Source organism: Neolamprologus multifasciatus, chromosome 5 (assembly GCF_963576455.1).
Source record: "Neolamprologus multifasciatus chromosome 5, fNeoMul1.2, whole genome shotgun sequence".
NCBI classification, from domain to species: Eukaryota; Metazoa; Chordata; class Actinopteri; order Cichliformes; family Cichlidae; genus Neolamprologus; species Neolamprologus multifasciatus.
Genome location: NC_140443.1, coordinates 192,389 through 211,664, shown reverse-complemented (window position 1 = coordinate 211,664; position 19,276 = coordinate 192,389). Strand labels below are relative to the sequence as shown.

The 19,276-nt window shown below is 47.5% G+C and overlaps 2 protein-coding genes and 1 long non-coding RNA gene across 10 annotated transcripts in view; 2 read left to right on the top strand and 1 right to left on the bottom strand.

Moving 5' to 3' along the window:
• The first annotated feature begins 470 nt into the window (after positions 1-470).
• tsen2 (TSEN2 tRNA splicing endonuclease subunit) lies at positions 471-7,701 on the top strand. 5 transcript variants are annotated; one of them, XM_085160713.1, is made up of 12 exons: positions 474-988; positions 2,506-2,572; positions 2,662-2,701; positions 2,792-3,052; positions 3,369-3,477; positions 3,571-3,645; positions 4,403-4,453; positions 4,543-4,687; positions 5,816-5,852; positions 6,018-6,129; positions 6,213-6,302; positions 6,416-7,377. In XM_085160713.1, exons 1-12 carry the CDS (start codon positions 824-826, stop codon positions 6,419-6,421), a joined length of 1,158 nt encoding a protein of 385 aa, XP_085016839.1. In that variant the 5' UTR covers positions 474-823; the 3' UTR covers positions 6,422-7,377. The 5 variants fall into 5 exon arrangements, 4 of the variants coding, with proteins under 4 accessions (XP_085016839.1, XP_085016841.1, XP_085016838.1 ...); XM_085160715.1 differs by lacking the exon at positions 6,416-7,377 and adding an exon at positions 7,564-7,701 and having other exon boundaries at positions 476-988; positions 3,342-3,477; XM_085160712.1 differs by lacking the exon at positions 6,416-7,377 and adding an exon at positions 7,564-7,701 and having other exon boundaries at positions 477-988.
• Positions 7,702-8,016: 315 nt separating this feature from the next.
• Positions 8,017-19,276, top strand: part of LOC146517725 (RNA-binding protein 39-like) — a 21,151-nt gene continuing 9,891 nt past the window's right edge. The window contains exons 1-11 of one of the 4 annotated variants that reach the window (XR_014874241.1): positions 8,017-8,127; positions 9,260-9,326; positions 12,388-12,437; positions 12,971-13,147; positions 14,216-14,269; positions 14,351-14,468; positions 15,259-15,411; positions 16,386-16,535; positions 16,614-16,679; positions 16,799-17,003; positions 17,081-17,167. Coding sequence is in view for 1 of the 4 variants with exons in the window: in XM_085160711.1 (XP_085016837.1) it covers positions 9,276-9,326; positions 12,388-12,437; positions 12,971-13,147; positions 14,216-14,269; positions 14,351-14,468; positions 15,259-15,411; positions 16,386-16,535; positions 16,614-16,679; positions 16,799-17,003; positions 17,081-17,167 (1,111 nt within the window). In the remaining 3 variants the exon portion in view is untranslated. The other 3 variants (XM_085160711.1, XR_014874240.1, XR_014874242.1) reach the window with 3 other exon arrangements.
• Positions 8,252-10,478, bottom strand: LOC146517726 (uncharacterized). The gene is made up of 2 exons (XR_014874245.1): positions 9,203-10,478; positions 8,252-8,367 (listed from the first exon to the last, which is right to left on the bottom strand). It is a non-coding gene; the product is annotated as an uncharacterized LOC146517726 (long non-coding RNA).

Sequence of the window (19,276 nt, the reverse complement as noted above, 5' to 3'; positions counted from 1 at the left end):
CCCTAAAAGCGCATCCAAGAATAACATGCAGCTTATCTCAGAACTGTCGGTGAAAATTATTCCTGGAGCGAAGTTTAATTGAGCTGCATTTTATAGAGGTGCAGTTTCACAATTAGTGTATATTTTCTAAGTTCACTATTTCGTCATGTGTTGAGAAAAACACAGATTTAAAAATCACATGGTCTGATTTTTACATTTAGCATATAACTGCAACAATATTTTTTGATTTTTTTAAAGACTCGAAAGGACTTGAAATTCAAAGTTTCAGACTTGTGACTTTACTCGGACTTTTACACCACTGACTTGAGACTCGACTGACTTGCCTGACATTACTTGAGACTTGACTTGAGACTTGCTTGAGACTTGCAAAACAATGACTTGGTCCCACCTCTGGCTCAAAGTGTTAATGCTAACTTATTTTAATAAACAACATTATCACATGCAAACCCAGGGAAGCAGTACGGGCGTCAGAGATTATTTTAGGGCGCCACCTCGTAGATCCGCCCCTGTTTCAGAGGCTTTTAGTGGCAGATGGATGGAGCGCATCCACACAGGTGGTGCTGGCAGCGTGGATGGATCGATTCATTACCGGAGGGACAGCTTCCGTTTTTAGCCTGACAGGAAGTGTTCGTCAGATTCAGGATGACAGGAGCCCGCAGGGGGCGGTAACGGGTTACGGGAAAAGAAGAAGAAGAAGAACTGGAGGCGGAACTACACGGAGGAGACCGACAGTTCCTGTCGGACAGAGATTCGGTGAAGCCACAGCCAAACAAACCGCGCGGAGGCTAACAACTAGCAGTGCTAAACCCGCACCCGAGGCAGCATGTACGCGGACTTCCGAGCTCCCCGGCGCCGCCTCCGGGTCACGGAGGAGCTCGAGGCTCCGCTGCCGCTCAGCCCGCGCGAGAGGAGCCACTTCCAGGGAGAGCTCCTCAATCAGCACGTGCTGGTCTGTGATCCGGAACACAGCCAGAAGATCCACGACCAGGTCTGACCACACCCACCTCACCTGAGCCCCTCCCATCTCCTGCAGAGCTAACAGCCGCGCGTGAGAACACGGGCGCAGACGGTCACGGGGTTCGTGTAGTGACCGTTAGACACAACCTGGGGCTGAAACAACATCGAACAAGCAGCTTTATGGGAATGTTGTCACATATGTTTGCATTAGGAAATTTGGATTGATGTATACGAGGTTTAGTAAGATTAGTAAATGAATCAAATAAACTTCGTTTGCTTCATTTCCAGGGTCAAAAAAGCCAAACAATATTTTTCCATAACAAATAGAGCGGTCAGAACAGATCGTGGAAACAACAAAGGCACAGACATCGTGCCAGGAGAGAACATAAACAAAGACACGTGAGGAATCTCTTCTTTCAGTTAACATCAGTCTTTTTATATCGTACAAGAAAAGTTCTGGTGGGGTCAAAACGATGAATGATTTTTATTTGATTTAAAATAAATTTTCTTTACTGTGTTGGCTAACAGGACTTGGTAAGGTCCAAATTTTGTTCCACTCCAGGTCCCAGTATAATTAATTATTCCAGTGAGCACCGGCCGCTGGGACACAAGTTGTGTCTTTCTGAAATAGAGTTGGTTTGTCGCCGGTCCTGGTGTCAAGCGCACAATTTGACGTCACATCCTGACCAGCAGGTGCAGTGTGAGGTGCATCAGCAATTTGCTGCCGGAGGTTTCTTCCTGTTAAAAGGGAGTTTTTCCTTCCCACTGTCGCCAAAGTGCTGCTCATAGGGGGTCATATGATTGCTGGGTTTTTCTCTGCACCTGTTATTGTACGATCTACTGCACAATATAAAGCACCTTGAGGTGACTGTTGTTGTGATTTGGCGCTGGATCAATAAAATTGAATTGAATTGATGCACTTATGACTAAATCAGAATCCTTTATTAATAAGAGTAAGAACAATAAAAGACTCAACTAAATTAAATATATAAATTAAATACAATATATTACAAAGTCACAAAAAATAAGAAATAGCACTACTAAACAAACAGCTCAATGATAAATATCCAGATTATTACAGAGATTAAATATACATGATTGACATTTTTCAACCTGTAAAACGTTGTTTTCACTGTGGAGGACGTGCAAACACTAACGACTCCACCATGTGTGTATTAGATGGAGTTGCACAGAGATGGCCACAGGCAGGAATGACTTCTTGTGTCATTCAGTGGTGCATTATGAGTAATCTCAATCCTGAGCATTGTCAGACAGATGTTGAAGGACCCCAGAGGTTCTGGGCCTTGCTGTACAGAGCAGAGGTGTTTAAACCCAGTCCAGTTTAGTGTGTACTCTGAGGGATTTATAGTCCTCCACAGCGACGCCCTGGACTGAAACAGGGCTCAGGTTTTAGAGATGACAATCATTCATGTGTGCTCACAGCTCAGCCAATCAAATTGGAAAGAGGCTTAGTCCCGCCCACTGCTCTGCCTGTATCCACCTTAGTTCAGCCAGGTGCTGACAGCTGAACACCTGTGCTCTTTTCAGGGTTACTTTGGTAAAGGGGTTATGTCCAGATCCAGACCGGAGCACAGCATCTCCAACCAATGGGAGCGTGAGTTTACACCTGCACAATGACATCATCTCCGGCCTCCTCCAATCAGGGCTGCTCTCGGAGTCAGCTGGTCTCTGTTTCTGTTACAGAACACGAAGGCGTGTTTCTACCTGTGGTCTCACAGGCCAGGTTAGTGACACCACTTCCTGTCTATATTCTTAATCGCACCACTTCCTGTTGTCGTTTGCTCACACAATGATGTCACCTCTTACCTCACAGGTATGAGGAGCTGCTCAAGTGGGTGGGGTCAGCTCTGTCTGCTCAGGGATGGGATGAAGAGGCTGTTCATCAAACCCTGCTCAGGCTTTCTCAGCCAATACAAATGGAGGATGTGAGGAACCAGATGGGAGGGGAGGGGGAGGCAGAGGAGAACGGTGAAAGGGGGAAGGAGGAGCCGGAGCAAGAAGGAGGAGTCAGCCCCCAGGTGAAGAGGTCAAGTCGGGGGTCAGAGGTCGAGCCGGAGGCCAAGAGAAGCTGCAGGTAGAGTGTTTTGTTTCACTGCCAGGGTCCATTTAAAAATCAGTCAATTTTAGATTCTGCTTCATTTACCTGACAAACATGAGAGGACAAATAAAACCTAAAACTAAAACAATGTGTCGTTGCTTCTTCGGCTGAATTTGGCTGATTATCGTCAGTAATTTGACTCTAAACATCTGTGTAGGCAGACAATGGCATTCAGGTCAAAGTTCATAAACGGGTTCATGTGGTTTCTCCTCGTGTTATGGCTCTCAGCACAGTCAGGTGGTCTAGGTTTATGCAGATGATGCAGTTCAGTTTGTGTGATCTCTGTGAACAGCTCAGAACAGGACTCCGACTCCAGCTTGGACTGTGATCCTGACTCGGATCCTGATCCTGCTCCTCTGGTTCCTGGTCCTGGTTTCCTCCTGGTGGTCTCTGACAGTGAGGTGGGTCTTCATGGTGGAGGAGAGAAAAAGTCCTTGTTTTAATGATCGCAGGAAGCTGGAGTTAACATCTGATCACTGTGTATGTACGCGCAGACTGGAGGCGGGGTCAGGGAGGTGAGGCGGACACCGTTCTTTCTCTCCGAGTACCTGCAGCTCAGTCTGGAGGAGGTAATGCACCGTTTTCCTCATGTAGTCGTCTTTGACGTGTGTGTGTGTGTGTGTGTGTGTGTGGGGGGGGTTCCAGTTGAGCAAACAGCTGTTTAAGTAGAACTTCAGGTTCAGGTGTTCAGATATTGTTTTTCTTCTTGTTTTTATGTCATGCTAACATAGCTGTGTCGCTAGCCACCACGTAGCACATCATCATATAGCAGCTAGCCCAACGTCCGTAACCCTACAAACTGCTGCTTAGCTTTCTGCTAGCTTTCTGTCTTCATTTATGTCTGAAGTGACAGCAGAGCCGTACGTTTGAATCTTAGTCAGAACATGCTACATCATGTTTAGGTGGAAGCTAGCGAGCTAACTTCCTGCTAACTTCTAACTCTGTTAAACTTCATTAATCCTGTTTTCATGGATCCTGGATGTTAAACTTGATTGTTACACCTGGTAAAGCAGCAACGCTGATCATTTTATTACCGATGAATTTAGACACCTCCACGACGACAGCATCATCCACTCCCACAGGTAGATAAAGGTGATGGTTGTCTGAAGGTTGTGTGGTTTCAGGCTTTCAGCTGCACTGAGCAGGTTTCACAGTTACTTCCAGGGGTGTCAGACACACAGCAGGCCCTACATTACCAACGATCCTCAGCTCCGTCAGGTTTGACCGCGGTGAGCTCCGGCTCCACCTGAACAAGCTGAGGTGTCAGTGAGGTGTTCAGAGCTGCTGTTGGGGTCACAACAGGTTCTTTGTCTGTGTCGCCCTCAGGCCTTCTTCCTGGTCTACAGTCTGGGCTGCCTGTCCGTCTACCTGCAGCAGGTAACTGTCTCTCTCTCTCCGCCTCATGTGTTTCACTCAAAGCTCCTCCCACTCTGACCTTATTGCTCTACTAACCTCTGATTGGTCAGGAACCCCTGTCCATCGTGCAGCTGTGGAGGACGTTTCGGTCCCTGCGTCCTGATTTCATCAGCTCCTATGCAGTCTATCATCACTTCCGCAGCAAGGGGTGGGTCCCTAAAGGAGGTGGCGGAGCCAAGTATGGCGTAGACCTCAGTAAGACAAACACACAAACACTTGGGCGGGGGTTGTTATTAGAGCTGGGCCATATCATACTGTTCACGGTAACACCGGTACAATGTAAGGCAACAATAAGAAAATATCGCGATAGAATATGGGTAAAACGCGCATGCGCAGTGCCTTTGTTTACATACGCACATGGCGGAAAAAGCACGGCAGAGTAAAACAGATGAACCAGAATTGGTTTGTAAAGATGCTGCCACTTCAGTGATGTGGAACTGGTTTGTTGTTTGTCCATCAGATACCCACCAAAGCACTTTTTTTGTAGAACATGCGGTATTTGTTGGACTAAGGTGCTCGTAAATCTGGGAGGAATCTGGGTCCTAAACTCCGTCTGTTTCAGGTCCCAAAGTCAAACGAACACTGCAGCATCACTGAGAGTTAAAAACTGTCTAAATTCTTTCATCTTTAATAAAATGATCAGTGTTGCTGCTTTACCAGGTGTAACAATTAAGTTTAACATCCAGGCATCCATGAAAACAGGATTTATTACATTTAACGGAGTTAGAAGTTAGCAGGAAGTTAGCGGAAGTTAGCTCGCTAGTTTCCACCTAAACATGATGTAGCATGTTCTGACTGAGAGATTTCTGAAAAACTCTGCTGTCACTTCCAACATAAATGACGACAGAAAACTAAACAGCAGTGACGTTTGTAGGGTTACTGAAGTTGGGCTAGCTGGTGTATAATGATGTGGTACGTGATCGCTAGCGACACAGCTATGTTAGCATAAACACAGTGAAGCTGGAGGATGAACGCTAACACTTTTCCACTCGATAAAGTTAATGTGAGGGTTCCTGATGGTTAGAGACAAATGCAGTCGCATGGCAGGATGCTGTAAACGGACCAAACTTCAGTCAGGAGAACAACTGAGAAAATCCATCCACAATATGAGGTTAGTCATTAATATACTGCAACAACACGGGAATAGAGCAGCTGTGATAGAATACAGCATTCATGAATCAATGGTACAGAAGTGGAGGAAGCAAGAAGAATGAGTTGAGTGAAGTTTGACTCATCTGACTGTTTTGTTTTGCTTAATGTGTCTTATAATCTCGTGCAGCTTATGGTCTGAAAAATATCTGATCATGTTGTGTTTGTTTTCAGTGTTGTACAGGAAGGGACCACCTTTCTACCACGCCAGGTAGCAAACACACACACACACAGCGGTGATTCTATGGAGGGCGTATCTTAGGGAAGCATCTTTGCTTTCCAAGTATTTCAGATATTTTCTGTTTTAAACTCGTGACCTTTGACCTCTCTGATTATTCTTAGGGTCCATAACTTTGTCTCCATCCTCTTCCTGTAGCTACTCTGTGGTAATTGAACGGGCTGACGATGCATTCAGGGCCTCACCGTTGCGCCCGTTTTCGTGGCGTTCTCTGGCAGCTCTCAGCAGGATTACCGCCAACGTGTCGAAGGTACACGCCATCAGAGTGATCCCGCGTGGACCGAACTCTCTGCTCTTGGTTTCCTCAGAGAACCGCCTGTGTTTGTCTTACAGGAGCTGATGCTGTGCTACATCATCTATCCAGCCGACCTATCAGAGGCTGAGCTGGACTCACCTGTGTGTCTGAGAAGGCTGAAGGTCCAGGTAAGAAACCAGAACTGAAACTATCGATAACAGGGGGGGGGGGCTAAAACAGCTCCCAACAGCTAAAACAGAATCAGATAAAGAAGGATTATTTTGATCTGTGACTCATGCAGAGCTGATGCCTTCTGCACACAGCAGCGGGGGGCGCCGTGGCGACAGCGCGTTTCGTTTGGGACATTTCTTCATGACCGACTCTAAAGGCATCGAACTGGCGTCTTTCACTCTGTAGGCAGATGCGTGAACCACTCATGGAGCTCCTCTAAGCAGGACAACATGGAGCTGGAATGACTTATTTTAGACGAGGAGAAGTCAAAATGTTCAAACTCCCTGTCGTGTCTTGATGTTCAACCATTCAGGGGAGGAAATCCCAAAATGTTGATTCTGCTCACCTGGATGTAGTCAGTGGGAGAACCGTCATTATCAGGTGACTTCTTCAGGCTCAGCTGACTGCAGCTCCCCGACCCTATGAACGGGCACCAAACTCGTACCCGGCTTCTGCACCTGTCTCGCTTTGTGACTGTTAGTCTGTGCATTATAAATCAGCTGATCATGAACCCAGTGTTAGCTCCTCTCACCGAAAACAGTACATCCAGATGAATAGAATCAACTTCCTGGGATTGTTGATGCTGATGTCCTTCAGGTCAGATATTCCTCATTGGACACACATGAAACCTCTGACCACATATCAGTGCTCTGACACTTTAAGTGAAGCCTCTGCTCTTCCTAAACTTCGGGCCTGTGAAGATTCAAGATGTGCACCATTCAGACACTGATGTCATCAGATCCATGCAGCGGCTTGGTCGTTCTGACCATGTCCCACCAGGACGAGACCCTGAATCACACCCGAGACAGTCCTGGAGCCAGTGTGGAAGGACCCACGTGACCTTTGAGGCGCTGCCTCTGAACCTGAGAGCCCGATGAGCCGTAGAACATGGATGTAGAAGCAGTGGTTGCCATGGAGATGAAACCCAGGGTTCGGAGCTGCTTCCATCCCAACATTTCGGTTTTTAGGTCAACTTCATGCAGCTCCACCCGCCAGTAACAGCTGAGGTCATTAGCGTCCATCACACTGATCAACACTGAGCCATCTGCAAATAAAGAGTGAGACCGGAGCAGAGCAGCCAATCAGCCGAGCTGATGAGGACTCATGTGACTCGATGAATAGAAGCTCCGCCTCAATGACCAAGTTGCTAGTAATGGGGGCGGGGTTTAGGGTTGCCTGCTGGTGAAACACTTTGGTGATGTAGTTTTCTCTCCACAGGAAGTGATCGTCAGCAGGTGGGTTTCCTCTAGAGAGCGAGCGGAGCAGGATGACATCTAATTGGCTGGCGTGAGACGCTTATGAGGTCATGAAATGGTGATGTCACATAAAAGGTTATGAGGTGTCAAATAGAATCTGTGTTTTCCGTTAAAAGACTTTAATGACTGAAGAAAGAAGAAATGTGAGCCCTCTGCCAGCCTCCCACCCTCACCTGTCCAGCTCCATGACAGGTGGCGATCAGCTGAAAGGTGTCAAGGAACAGTCATTCACTGACCTTTGACCCCAGGCCTTCAGGTCCATGATTGGACCTGAAGGCCTGTGTTTGAATGAAGTTCACACTCTGAGTTTTTACGTGCTTTGATGAAATGCTGCCACACCTGTGCGTTGCAGGTGACTTTTCTGTTTCTAATAAAGGTGAACACACCTGAATCTGCCTGTTTGTTGTGACGTCTGTATCACTGCACCACAGCACACTCATCATTTCCACACAGTGATGGTTTGTTTGAAGGCTTTTATGTTCTGACCGTGCAGATCAAAGGACGTAGAACCTCTTCAAGAACTCAGGTGAGAACAGGTGTGACTGAGTGTCTTTAAGTCTTCATCGTGATGATGATGAAAGCAGGTTCCCTCTGCTCTGCGGCTCCATCATGGAGCTCATTTCTCACTGGTTGAAGCTTTTCTTTTGGTATTCATCCTTTTATTTCCATTCACATGTTTGGTGATCAGGAGAGATTGTTGCAGTTCTTCCACGCATGGATGCTGTTGAAAGGGAGCTGACGTCATCATATTTTTGGATTGGGTAGCCTAGAAACGGATGGAAATAATAAAGACATTTTTATAGTACTTTAGTATTTTGAATTCTTGGCTGCGGTGTTCGTGAGCGGCAGATTCAGGGAGGCGTGTCCCGAGCGAAAGGTGTCGCCCTCTGATTGGCTGTTTATTAACGTGACCAAAGTCAAACTGCTTTAGTTTGTTTGAGTTTTCAGTTTCTGTAACTCCGCGGCTGTTTTGTTTTGATCTCGCTGTATCCAGATCTCGCGAGAGCACTAGCCCTCCCGTCGTTCGCCATTATAGCTAAGAGAAGCGTCCCCCGGACGAGCACCGGAGAGGCTCCGTTACCCGGACACAGACACGTTTTGCTCGCTGACACCCGCCGAGCCACTCTGCATCCAGGTAAGCCCGGTACCGGCCTGTCGGCCGGGCTTCAGCCCGACTTGGAGCCCGCTAGCGCGGAGAAACGGCGGAAGGCCCGCTACTGTTAGCATGCTGAGCTTGCTGCTCGCTGTGGAGGACTCAGGTGACACTCACCTGGAGCCTCCCGGCCGAGCCCGCGCAAACACCGGACTCACCGATGGTGGTTTTCCGGGGGGTCACTGAGCGCGTGTTCACCTGAGAGGCTAACGTTAGGCTCACAGCCAGGTGCTGTTCACCTGTCTGAGTCATGCTACGCTGAGCCTCCGGGAGTCCAGGTGTAACGTTTACCTGCTGATCCCGTCATCAGATGTTTGTCTACACTTTAAGTAGATTCTGACAGGTGTAACAGTAACGTCAGACACATGTGTCGCCAGGTATTTTTGTTTACCTGTTTGGTCACCATGGTAACTGATACCGATAAGCTGGTAATGGATTTAACTTGTACCTATTGGACAGCTGTGGCAGGTGATTAAACTCTTTATCTCGGCGTGTGCATGTGTAGGTGCGCAGGTAGCAAGATGGCAGATGACCTGGACATCGAGGCGATGCTGGAGGCGCCATACAAGAAGGTGAGAGTCTGTTTGTCCTTTGCTCACGAGACCGTCAGCCGAACTCTGCTGCTCCACCCACTGCTGCTCACCTGACCCCACCTTCAGACGTCAGTAAGCAGTTTAATTGGTCGCGCAGCCAGCTGGAAAATGAATAAACTATGTCAGCTCAAAGTTCATCTGTAACTCCTCCTCCTTCACCTACTCGCAGCGTTAAGGCTCTTTGACATCACTTCCTGTCTGGACCTTCCACAGGGATCCAGACTGACACCAGGGCTGCGTTCCAAAAGTCCCTCCCATCTCCTTTTCCTAACCACTTTCACTTTTCCGTGCTGAGGACTTAGGAAAAGAGAGGAGCCGCGCACAGAGAATTGAAATGACCTCACGCTCTTCTCTCATTAACAGTGTGGCGCCGGATGTCTGCCATGTTAAAACTGCAGACGTGCAGACAATGGACTACAAAATGTGCATCTTACTTTGCCACAACGTGTTGTGACCCTGATGATTTATGGAGGTCATAGAAATGGGAACAGCCCGTTTAAGTGTGTGAGACAGTTTACTGCAAACTGCTCAGACTGACAGTGAAAGAGTCCCGCCTTGTTTAATAGATGGAAATCAGATGAGTGCGTGGGCGGCTCGTACAGTCACGTGGGACGGCTCGTGATCAGACGGTAAATGGCGTTCCTGTTCTTCTGCATGTCGTCCAGGCCAGCTGTTCACACAGACTTCAGTTTGTAATGATGCAGCTCTCCTGTAGATGAATCCCGAGCTCCACCTGAGTCCTAATCCTCAGACCCTCAGACCTTTGCTCACTGGTTTCTGTCACAAGACTTATTTGTTAAATCCAAAGCAGACTGATTCTCCTTCAGCCTCCTCTCATGTATCTGCCTCGCTGTTTTCAGAGACAAACACTTGAACCTGAGCTCACACTGGATTATTTTGGTTAGCGGGCCTGCAGCGCCCCCCCCTCGCCCTCCCTCGCCCCCCCTCCTCAGGATTGTTGAGCCACTAATTAACATTCTCTCAGCTGATTGTTGGTTTTTACTGAGAACTGCTAATTGTTAGATCACCCTGTGATGTCACAATAATTTACCTCATTTAATAAATCTGTCCAAAAGGGACTATTGGAACGCAGAGGACTCTTATTTTGAAAAAACTGTAATATATAAAGACAAGTGCCAGATAAGAGAACTATGGAGGAGTCAGAGAGGAGTCTTAGTTTAAAATCGGTGTGTGAATCTTGAGTGACAGAAAGCTCTGTCCTCATGTTTGTGACATTTAATGAACAACAAACCTGAAACTTTAAAAAGTTGATCTGATCAGATCATATCGGATTGGCGCCGCGGCGAGAGGAGGAGAGGGTTATTGCAGAACCACCTGAGGGATCCCGAGGAGATTTTCCTCAACATGAAAACCTCAGCTGGGAGGCGTCCACTTTATTTGTAGACCAGCAGTCGTATACAGGTGCTGTCAGGTAAGGACGGTGACACGGAGACGCCCCCCTGTGTGCACACATGTGGTGACAGTGGCAAGGAAAAACCTTTCAACATGAAAAACCTCTGGCCGCTAAGCCCCTCCCCCTGTCTCCTCTCTGATCTTCACGTCACGGTCGAGCCGCTACGTTTGTGATTTTCCTCCGTGTTCATACATTTTTGCGTCGACCAATAAAATGTCACCATTTTTTAACGCTTTCATTTGCTTAACGTTCACCGCTGTTTACAAAAGACGAAGCACAGCCCGCCTGCTGGCTGATGGTTCAGCTGACACGTGATCATGTGACCAAACACTGAAATCCGCTGTGGCGCTGTGAGCAGCAGAGCGCGGCTGACCCTGATGATGATGTTGATGATGACGCGTCCTTCACATAATTAAACGCACATCTATCTCTCTTTGTAGACTTGCCTAACGATTTCTCACCTCTGCTCCCCTGAAAGCCACTGTGATCTGTCTCACTCAGAAGGTAGTAAAAGTCCCCATCATGCATTGCTGTACTCTGGTGCCCATGGTAACATGACTGTAGTTCCCTTGGTTACACTGTCACCTGCTTCTGGTCCGACCCCCTCATCCCTCCCCCCTCCAATGGTGAGGTAGTGCAGAGGATTCTGGGAGATGAAGTCGAACAGCGAAGAGTTAGCTTAGCTTAGCATGCGGGTGGTCGGGACGTGGGGGTGGGTGGGGCCTACCTGTGTGCAGGTGAGCAGCAACGTTGCTCTCTGCCAGAGGGAAGCGCCGCGATTTAGAGCAGCAGCTCTGCAGGAAGTTCACAGTGTGACCTTGCACAACACAGGTGTGACTTCACACAGGTGTGCAGCTATTCAGTTTAATCAGACATTATTTATGTAGTGCAGGTGAGGGCGTGTCCTAAGCTCTGGTTCTGGTTCTTGGCTCTGAGTGACTAATGCCTCTTTTCCACTACCACCTGCTCCACTCAACTCGTTTTCTGTTGTTTTCCATTACAAGTAGCACCTCAACGTGTTGCTATAGAAACGTGGCCGAAAGTGTCATTCGTATGTGACACGATCAACGTAACAGCGGAGGATGGCGTCCCCGCTGCTGCACGGCGGGATGGTTTGTGCAGCGTTCTCTGGTTTAAAAAAATGGCGCGTTTGATTTTTTGTGGGAGACGCTCTCGTGACTCATCGAGTGATGCCACTCACCGGCCAATTGCTGGCATGCAGTCTGATGACGTCACAGTTTTGGATCGGCTCAGATCTCCTGGATCCCCGGCCAAGTAGGTATTAAAAGAGTACAGTACCAGGTACTTTTTTGGTACCAGGTACTTTTTTTGTACCAGCAGTTCCTGGAAAACCCTAAAACTGAGCGAGTAGAGAAGGTGCGAGTGGAAACGAGGCTGTAATCCTCCTGTCTGCTTCAGGGCGTCACAGGAGTTTCACACACCTGAAGAGCAGCTGGACTTTGGAGTGTGTGTGTCTGACACACACGCACACACACACACACAGCCCCTCCCCCTCCTGTTTGAATGACGCTCATTAAACTGTTTATATTTTCTCCTGTCCCCCCCACCCCCACCCCCTACACTCCCTGACACCACCTCATGCTGTTCTCTGTCGACCCCGCTTAGGAGGACGCCAAAATCTCGAGCCCCAACGGACAGGACGAGCGCTCCAAGAGGTATTCACCCGCCCGCACATCCACAGCGAATCATCTGCCGCCGCCTCCTATCCCAGCGTCCTCCTCTGTCACATCAGTCCTCTGCATATCCTCCTTCACCTCCTCTTCTTCTCTTCCTCCTGCTTGGCAGCGCCATCTTAGGACGGCGTGTTGGCGCCACGTCAAGAACAAAATTGATCATTTTGAGAAAAAAGGCGAGATGTGGAGATGACTGTTGTTTCAAGACGGCTGCTGTAGGCGCTGCACAAAGATGAGCGAGACAAACTCATCAGCTCTTATTGTGATGCAACATCCGTCCCGTTTACTGCGCCAGGCTGTAACCATCGGTAACCGTGCATCTGCACCTTCTCGTCAGCGTCCTGACGCCGATCACCACGCCGCGTCTGTGCGCTAAAGGAGAAATCACATCTCCACGTTGTCTTGACGTGGCCCTGACACGCCGTCGTACGGCGCCTCTGCACATGTGCAAACCATCTCAGACTGAAAGCGTGACCGTCGGGACGTGCTCTGATTGGCTGCTGTGTGTCTCGCAGGAAGAAACGCAGTCGCAGCCGCGACAGGAAGCGCAGCCGGAGTCGAGACAGGAAGAGGAGCCGGAGTCGGGAGCGCAAACGCAGCCGCAGCCGAGACAGGCGGAGGAGTCGTAGCCGCAGCAGAGAGCACCGCCGCAGCAGAGAGCGCGGTGGGCGCTACAGAGACCACCACAAGCAGTAAGATGTGTTTTTTTTTACATTAAAAGCTAACACACAGAGTAGGGCTGCCACGACTAGTCGACTATTTAGATCGTCGACGCGTCGTTTGAAGCTTTGATCACAAAAGACGCAGGAATAAGTAGCAGGATTTAAGAGTGTAATAACGGACTGAAACAGAAGATGGCAGCACTGCATGTACAAGGATGCCAGCTGCCGTTAAACCCCCGAAGAAGAAGAAGCTGTGTCCCAGAATTCATAGCGCAGCCCAGCTCAGTTTCCAACAATGGCGGCAGCTAGTTAGTTTTAATGTTACTCTTATTATTCTTTCTGGGTCACAAAATAAACGTTAACATATTTTCAGGCGAGAATGTAGCTGTGTAAACCTCAAATATCTGCTCAGTTTATCAAGACACCACATATTTTCAAAAGCGCTCCGACGTTTTCAGAGACGTCTGTTAGCCACTAGCTCGATAGCTAGCCGGGGGCTAGGCTAACTAGAGCCGTGAGAACACCGGACTCCAGCAAATCGTTTTCAAACCCACCGCCGTCTCTACTCAGGTTAAACATGATATATAAGTCACTTAGATACTTAAAAATGTTATTGTTTGGCTTTTTTCAGTATTTTATTTGTTCCTGAGTAAATCGGTTTGGCTGAGATTAAAGTTATAGTTTTTACACAGCTGAATAAACGTCAAGCAGACAGCTGATTATCAGAAGTGTGAGATGCTCGAGAATTTACTCCGGTGTCCTGTTATATTTTAGATAGCAAGGAGTTTATTAAACTTCACTGAAACAATCTGCAAATTTCATTAAAATGTAATAAACTACCATCTTGTCTTTATTTTTAGTTAGCACATACCTTACACACTTAAAGCTGTAAGCTAATGATAGTTATATAAGAGCAGATACTGCTGGTGCAATAAGCTGTATGTTTTATGTCCAATGGATGATGATCTGATTAGTCGACTATCAGAATAATTGTTTGTGGCAGCCCTAACACAGAGGCAGGCTTTTAACTTGAAAACTTAGAGGAAGTGTTCAGTAGAAGAGTAGAATCTGCAGTAGAACCCTGTGTGCGTGTTTCAGCCGGCGGCGGTCGAGGAGTAAGAGTCCCGTCAAGAAGGAGAAGAGTCCAATCAGGTGAGAGCGTGGGTCTGAGGGGAGGAGTCTGTGCCCGTCTCACGGGATCAATAACTGGTGTTGATGGCGTTCTTTCTCCAGGCAGCCCATCGATAACCTGACGCCCGAGGAGAGAGACGCCCGCACGGTGTTCTGCATGCAGCTCGCCGCCCGCATCCGCCCCCGAGACCTGGAGGAGTTCTTCTCTGCGGTGGGGAAGGTGAGACGCCAACTTCCTGTTTCTATCGTGGACCTGCTGCAGCGCCTCCTCAGCGTGTGGGGGTGACTGCAGGTCACAGGGAGTTTCTTCTTCCCACTTTCGCCGCGTCCTGGCCGCAGGCGTCGTCTGATTGGTGGGGTTTAAACCTTCAGCGCTTCAATGCTTTCGTGGCTCGCTGCGAGCGCTCCTTCTCTTTTCTCTGGTTGGTGGAGTTTTTACTCGTTCACGTTACAGAGTGTGCGTTTGCGTTTGGTCACAGAATGTCGCCGCCGTGCGCTCGAGCCTCGGCCGATCGTACCTGCGAGCAGTCGGACCCTCAAGCCCGCCCACTCGTTCCACCATCGGTGTGGAAAGTGTCAGAACTGTCATAGGCCTTGGAGGGGTTTAAACCTTAGGGAAGTGATATCACTTCCTGTTATGATACGTGATCACACTGACAGCTTGATCGTGGATATCCCACGCACGCTGTGAACACCATCGAATCCATAGTTATGTTTCTGTTGTGTGAGCTTTTTACCGGATCAGCTCCTCGTGGAAGGACACGGCGCTCTGGGACAGGCTGAACATGTGACGCGTGAATGCAGAGTGGTTACACAGTAAACATGATGTAAACATGATGCATATATGTGTCAGACAGACGATGGATACTACTGATACGTGAACAGCAGCGCGGCCGGTCCCGTCAGGGGAACGTCCCGCCGATCCCCACCTCTGCACTGGCTTTACTCCGATTACTCCGGTGGATCAGCTGGTTGGTTCCTATGGCAACTAATGTTGCTCCTATGTTTAGGTTCGGGATGTCAGGATGATCTCAGACAGGAACTCCCGCAGGTCAAAGGGCATCGCCTACATCGAGTTCGTGGAGGCAAGTTCAGTTCCTCTGGCCATTGGGCTGACGGGACAAAGGCTGCTGGGAGTTCCCATCATTGTACAGGCCTCACAGGTACACGCACACACACACACACACAACCCCGTTCAGCTATCTTAGTGAGGACCTTCATTGACATAATGCTTTCCCTGTGCAAAAGGTTTTTTTAAAAGTTTTTTAATGCAATTTGGTGTAAAGGGGATGGGACAGGTCTGTTTTTTTTATTATTTATTAATATTTTTTATAATTTTATTGGTTTTTATAGTTTTTTTTATAGAATAAAAAGTAGCCAGATTGGTGGCTAATTCTGACACGGACAGGTGAGCTGATCCTCCCTCGCTTAAGAAAGTACTAACATTGATGTGTGAATAAAGAGTTCAACCAAAACTAATGTCGTGTGAGTGCTGTGTTTACTGACACACAAATAAAACAAAAAAATGTAATAAAAACTTGAATTGTGTGAGGGTGAGATTCCCCCCATAGAGGTGAGGGAGCATCGGCTCACCTGTTGGAGCTAGTCCGTTTCATTTTTTACATTAAGTATTAAGTATTTCAGACTGTTTCCCTACTGGTTGCATTAATAGAAAATGGGGACCAAAAGCTCTGTATTCCCCTTGTATTGCACACATATTAAGACTGTGGGATCAGATGGCTAAGGCTGACACAGCAGGAGGCAAACAAAGGAGGAGCATATAAGTCACACGGGGACATTGAAGGGAGAGTAAGGGTCCAGTCGGCCGCTAGGACCGCGCACCTAAGCTTAAAACAAGTACAACTAAACCACAATTCCCTAAACCCGACCATAACCTAACTGTAACCCTGACACTAAAACCACATTTTGAGCCTCAAAAATGTCTTCAAACTTGTGAGGACCGTGAGTGTGTCCTCATAAGACTGTTGGTCCTCACAAGTATAGTAGAATGCAGATTTTGGTCCTCACAAAGATAGCTAGACAGGAACACACACACACACACACACAGGCTCAAGTTCAGGTACATCAAAGTATTCTAAATGTTCAAAGTTTAATGTGTGTGTCTGTGTGTGTCCAGGCAGAGAAGAACCGAGCTGCTGCTGCTGCTGCTGCTGCAGCCAACAACCTGCAAAAAGGGACATCTGGACCGATGAGGCTGTACGTCGGCTCGCTGCACTTCAACATCACCGAGGAGATGCTGCGAGGGATCTTTGAGCCATTTGGACGGGTGAGACGAACACACACACACACACACACACACTCGGCTGTTCTCCGCTGACCCTCTGATGCCGTGTTTGTGTCTCAGATTGAGAGCATCCAGTTGATGATGGACAGCGAGACGGGGCGCTCCAAAGGATACGGCTTCATCACCGTGAGTTTGGTTCCAGTGACAGAGACTGTGAGCAGAACCACCAACCTCTGATTGGTGAACCTGTGGGTCACCTGGTCACATTCAGGTGAGCCCGTTATGACGATGTGCTCTGATGTCAGTTTGCAGATGCAGAGTGCGCCAAGAACGCTCTGGAGCAGCTGAATGGCTTCGAGTTAGCTGGGAGACCCATGAAAGTGGGTCACGTGACCGAGCGGACCGACGTCTCCGTGGCGTCGTCCCTCCTTGACAGCGATGAGCTGGAACACACCGGCATCGACCTGGGAACCACCGGGAGGCTGCAGCTCATGGCCCGCCTGGCTGAGGGTGAGCCTGAGGTCACACCTGAAATCACACCTGTAACCCCGACTGTTGTGTGACCTCTGACTTCTGTGTGTGTGCAGGTACTGGTCTGCAGATGCCTCCTGCTGCTCAGCAGGCTCTGCAGATGAGTGGGGCTATTGCCATCGGAGCCATGGCTGCAGTGACAGGTAACAACAACATGGGCTTTAGGAGAGACGGCATACCACTTTGGAGATGAGCAGCTCTCATTTCCAGAAATCTGGCCAAATTTATTAAACCCCCAAAATGTGACAGTTGGGACAGGAAGCAGAGCTGCAGTCTTACACGCCTCTCTCTGGGGTAACAAACCCCCCAAAAACCCCCGGAAACCCCATCTCCATAGAGACTGTGTCAGCTCCAAAGAGTAAAACAGTGAAATGTGGATTATTAAATATCAGGTCTCTCTCCTCCAAGTCTCTGTTAGTAGACGATAGAGATGGCACGATACCACTTATGTCCGATACCGATGTCATAAATTTGGATATCTGCCGATACCGATATGAATTCGATATAGGGTTTTTTATAATCAATAAAACTGGTTTTTATATCTTGCCGCATTTTGTATAAGTTCATACTCAAGTTTAAAAAACTAAACTAAAGCTATTCTGTTAAACCTGTATGCAAGAAATACACGCAGCCAAAATATGTCACAGATCAGCAAAACTGATCAATCTAATAAACGTAAACCTGCTCCATCCTCCCTATTCTGGTGTTTTACTTTAATATTAAGCAACCTAACTAACAGGGCTGCCAACTCTCAGCAAAAAAGAATAGGGAACCACCCCCCACCTCATGATGCTTAATCAACGTAATCGACTTTAATTTAATCCACGTGTTAAAAAAAAATGCACAGAAATCAATTATTGTTCTACAGTAATTAAACAGATTCAACATCTTTCTTCAACATAACTGCAGACTGCACAGATGGTTCCCAAAGGAAAAAGTACTACAGCTTACTAGGGTATATTAGACTTAACAGTTACTATATACAGTAATGGACTTCTATACATTTTACATCAGATTAAAACTTTGGGTGTAAGATTCAGATAATTATTTATTAAAAGCTCGACATTTTAAATGAGAATAAGAAAGAAAAGTATGTCTTTGTGCCCCCTTTTCCCTGTTCATGCCCTATCGGCCCCCCTGGCTAAACTTTGCTAGATCCGCCCCTGCACAGTTACGTCAGCTGTAGAAAAAGATCCTGGTGTAGAAATAATATTAAATAAATTCTAACAACAGCTGATCAAGCTTAAATGTGCTGCTGTTGTTCAGCTGCTGGTTTCCTCTTTCTGGTGCAAAGTGGCCAAAAACAAACAAGAGAGACGATCAGCTGATCATTGAATCAGTTTAATGATTGAAGTAGCAGCAGGAGAGAGAGAGAGGAGAGGCAGTCGCTCCATATATCGGTTGTTAAGCTTAACATGGGAATGCTTTACAAACATTCAGAGATGAACTTACACACTTGCTTTACTTCTCTCTGGGAAAACTTCCTCGGAGATGAAATGCTGGTTTGGTAGTGAGGCTACAAATACTCAACCAGAGCGCCGACAGGTCTCGCACGTGACAGCCGCTCTATCACGTGATGCATACTGCTCCGACGTGCTACGGTTATGAGCTGAGTTACGCCGTGTCGCAGGTTTTGTGAAGTGCTTTTGTGATATTTAATGGATCGGATTACATTTTTTGTTTCTCTCCGATATCCGATCCAGTAATTTAGGTCAGTATGGGACCGATACGTAATATGTGATCGGTCATCCCTATTACATGACTTAATAATTGATCAACAAATTGATTTACTCTGCCTTACAGAAACCTGGTTGCAGCAGGATGATTATGTTAGTTTAAATGAATCAACACCCCGAGTCATTCTAACTACCAGAAACCTCGAAGCACAGGCCGAGGGGGAGGTGTGGCAGCAATTCTTCACACCAGCCTATTAATCAACCAAAGACCCAGACAGACTTTTAATCCATTTGAAAGCCTGATGCTTAGCCTCGTCCACCCCAGCTGTGAAACTCAGAAACCAGTCTTGTTTATCATCTATCGTCCACCTGGGCCTTACACAGAGCTTCTCTCTGATTTCTCAGACTTTTTATCTGATTTAGTTCTGAGCTCAGATAAACTAATTATTGTGATTTTAACATCCATGTAGATGCTAAAAACGTTTCCTTCCTCGTAGTAACATGCTCATAGGGGCTCGTATGATTATTGGGGTTTCTCTGTATTATTCAATTCAATTCAATTTTATTTATATAGCG

What these genes read in the sequence shown, in the direction of transcription:
- tsen2 (XM_085160715.1), top strand. Translation starts at nt 824, where the DNA reads ATGTACGCGGACTTCCGAGCTCCCCGGCGCCGCCTCCGGGTCACGGAG. An exon ending in TTACCGCCAACGTGTCGAAG is followed by an intron (nt 6,130 to 6,212) that starts GTACACGCCATC and finishes TTTGTCTTACAG; the next exon opens with GAGCTGATGCTGTGCTACAT. An exon ending in TGAGAAGGCTGAAGGTCCAG is followed by an intron (nt 6,303 to 7,563) that starts GTAAGAAACCAG and finishes TTCTCTCCACAG; the next exon opens with GAAGTGATCGTCAGCAGGTG.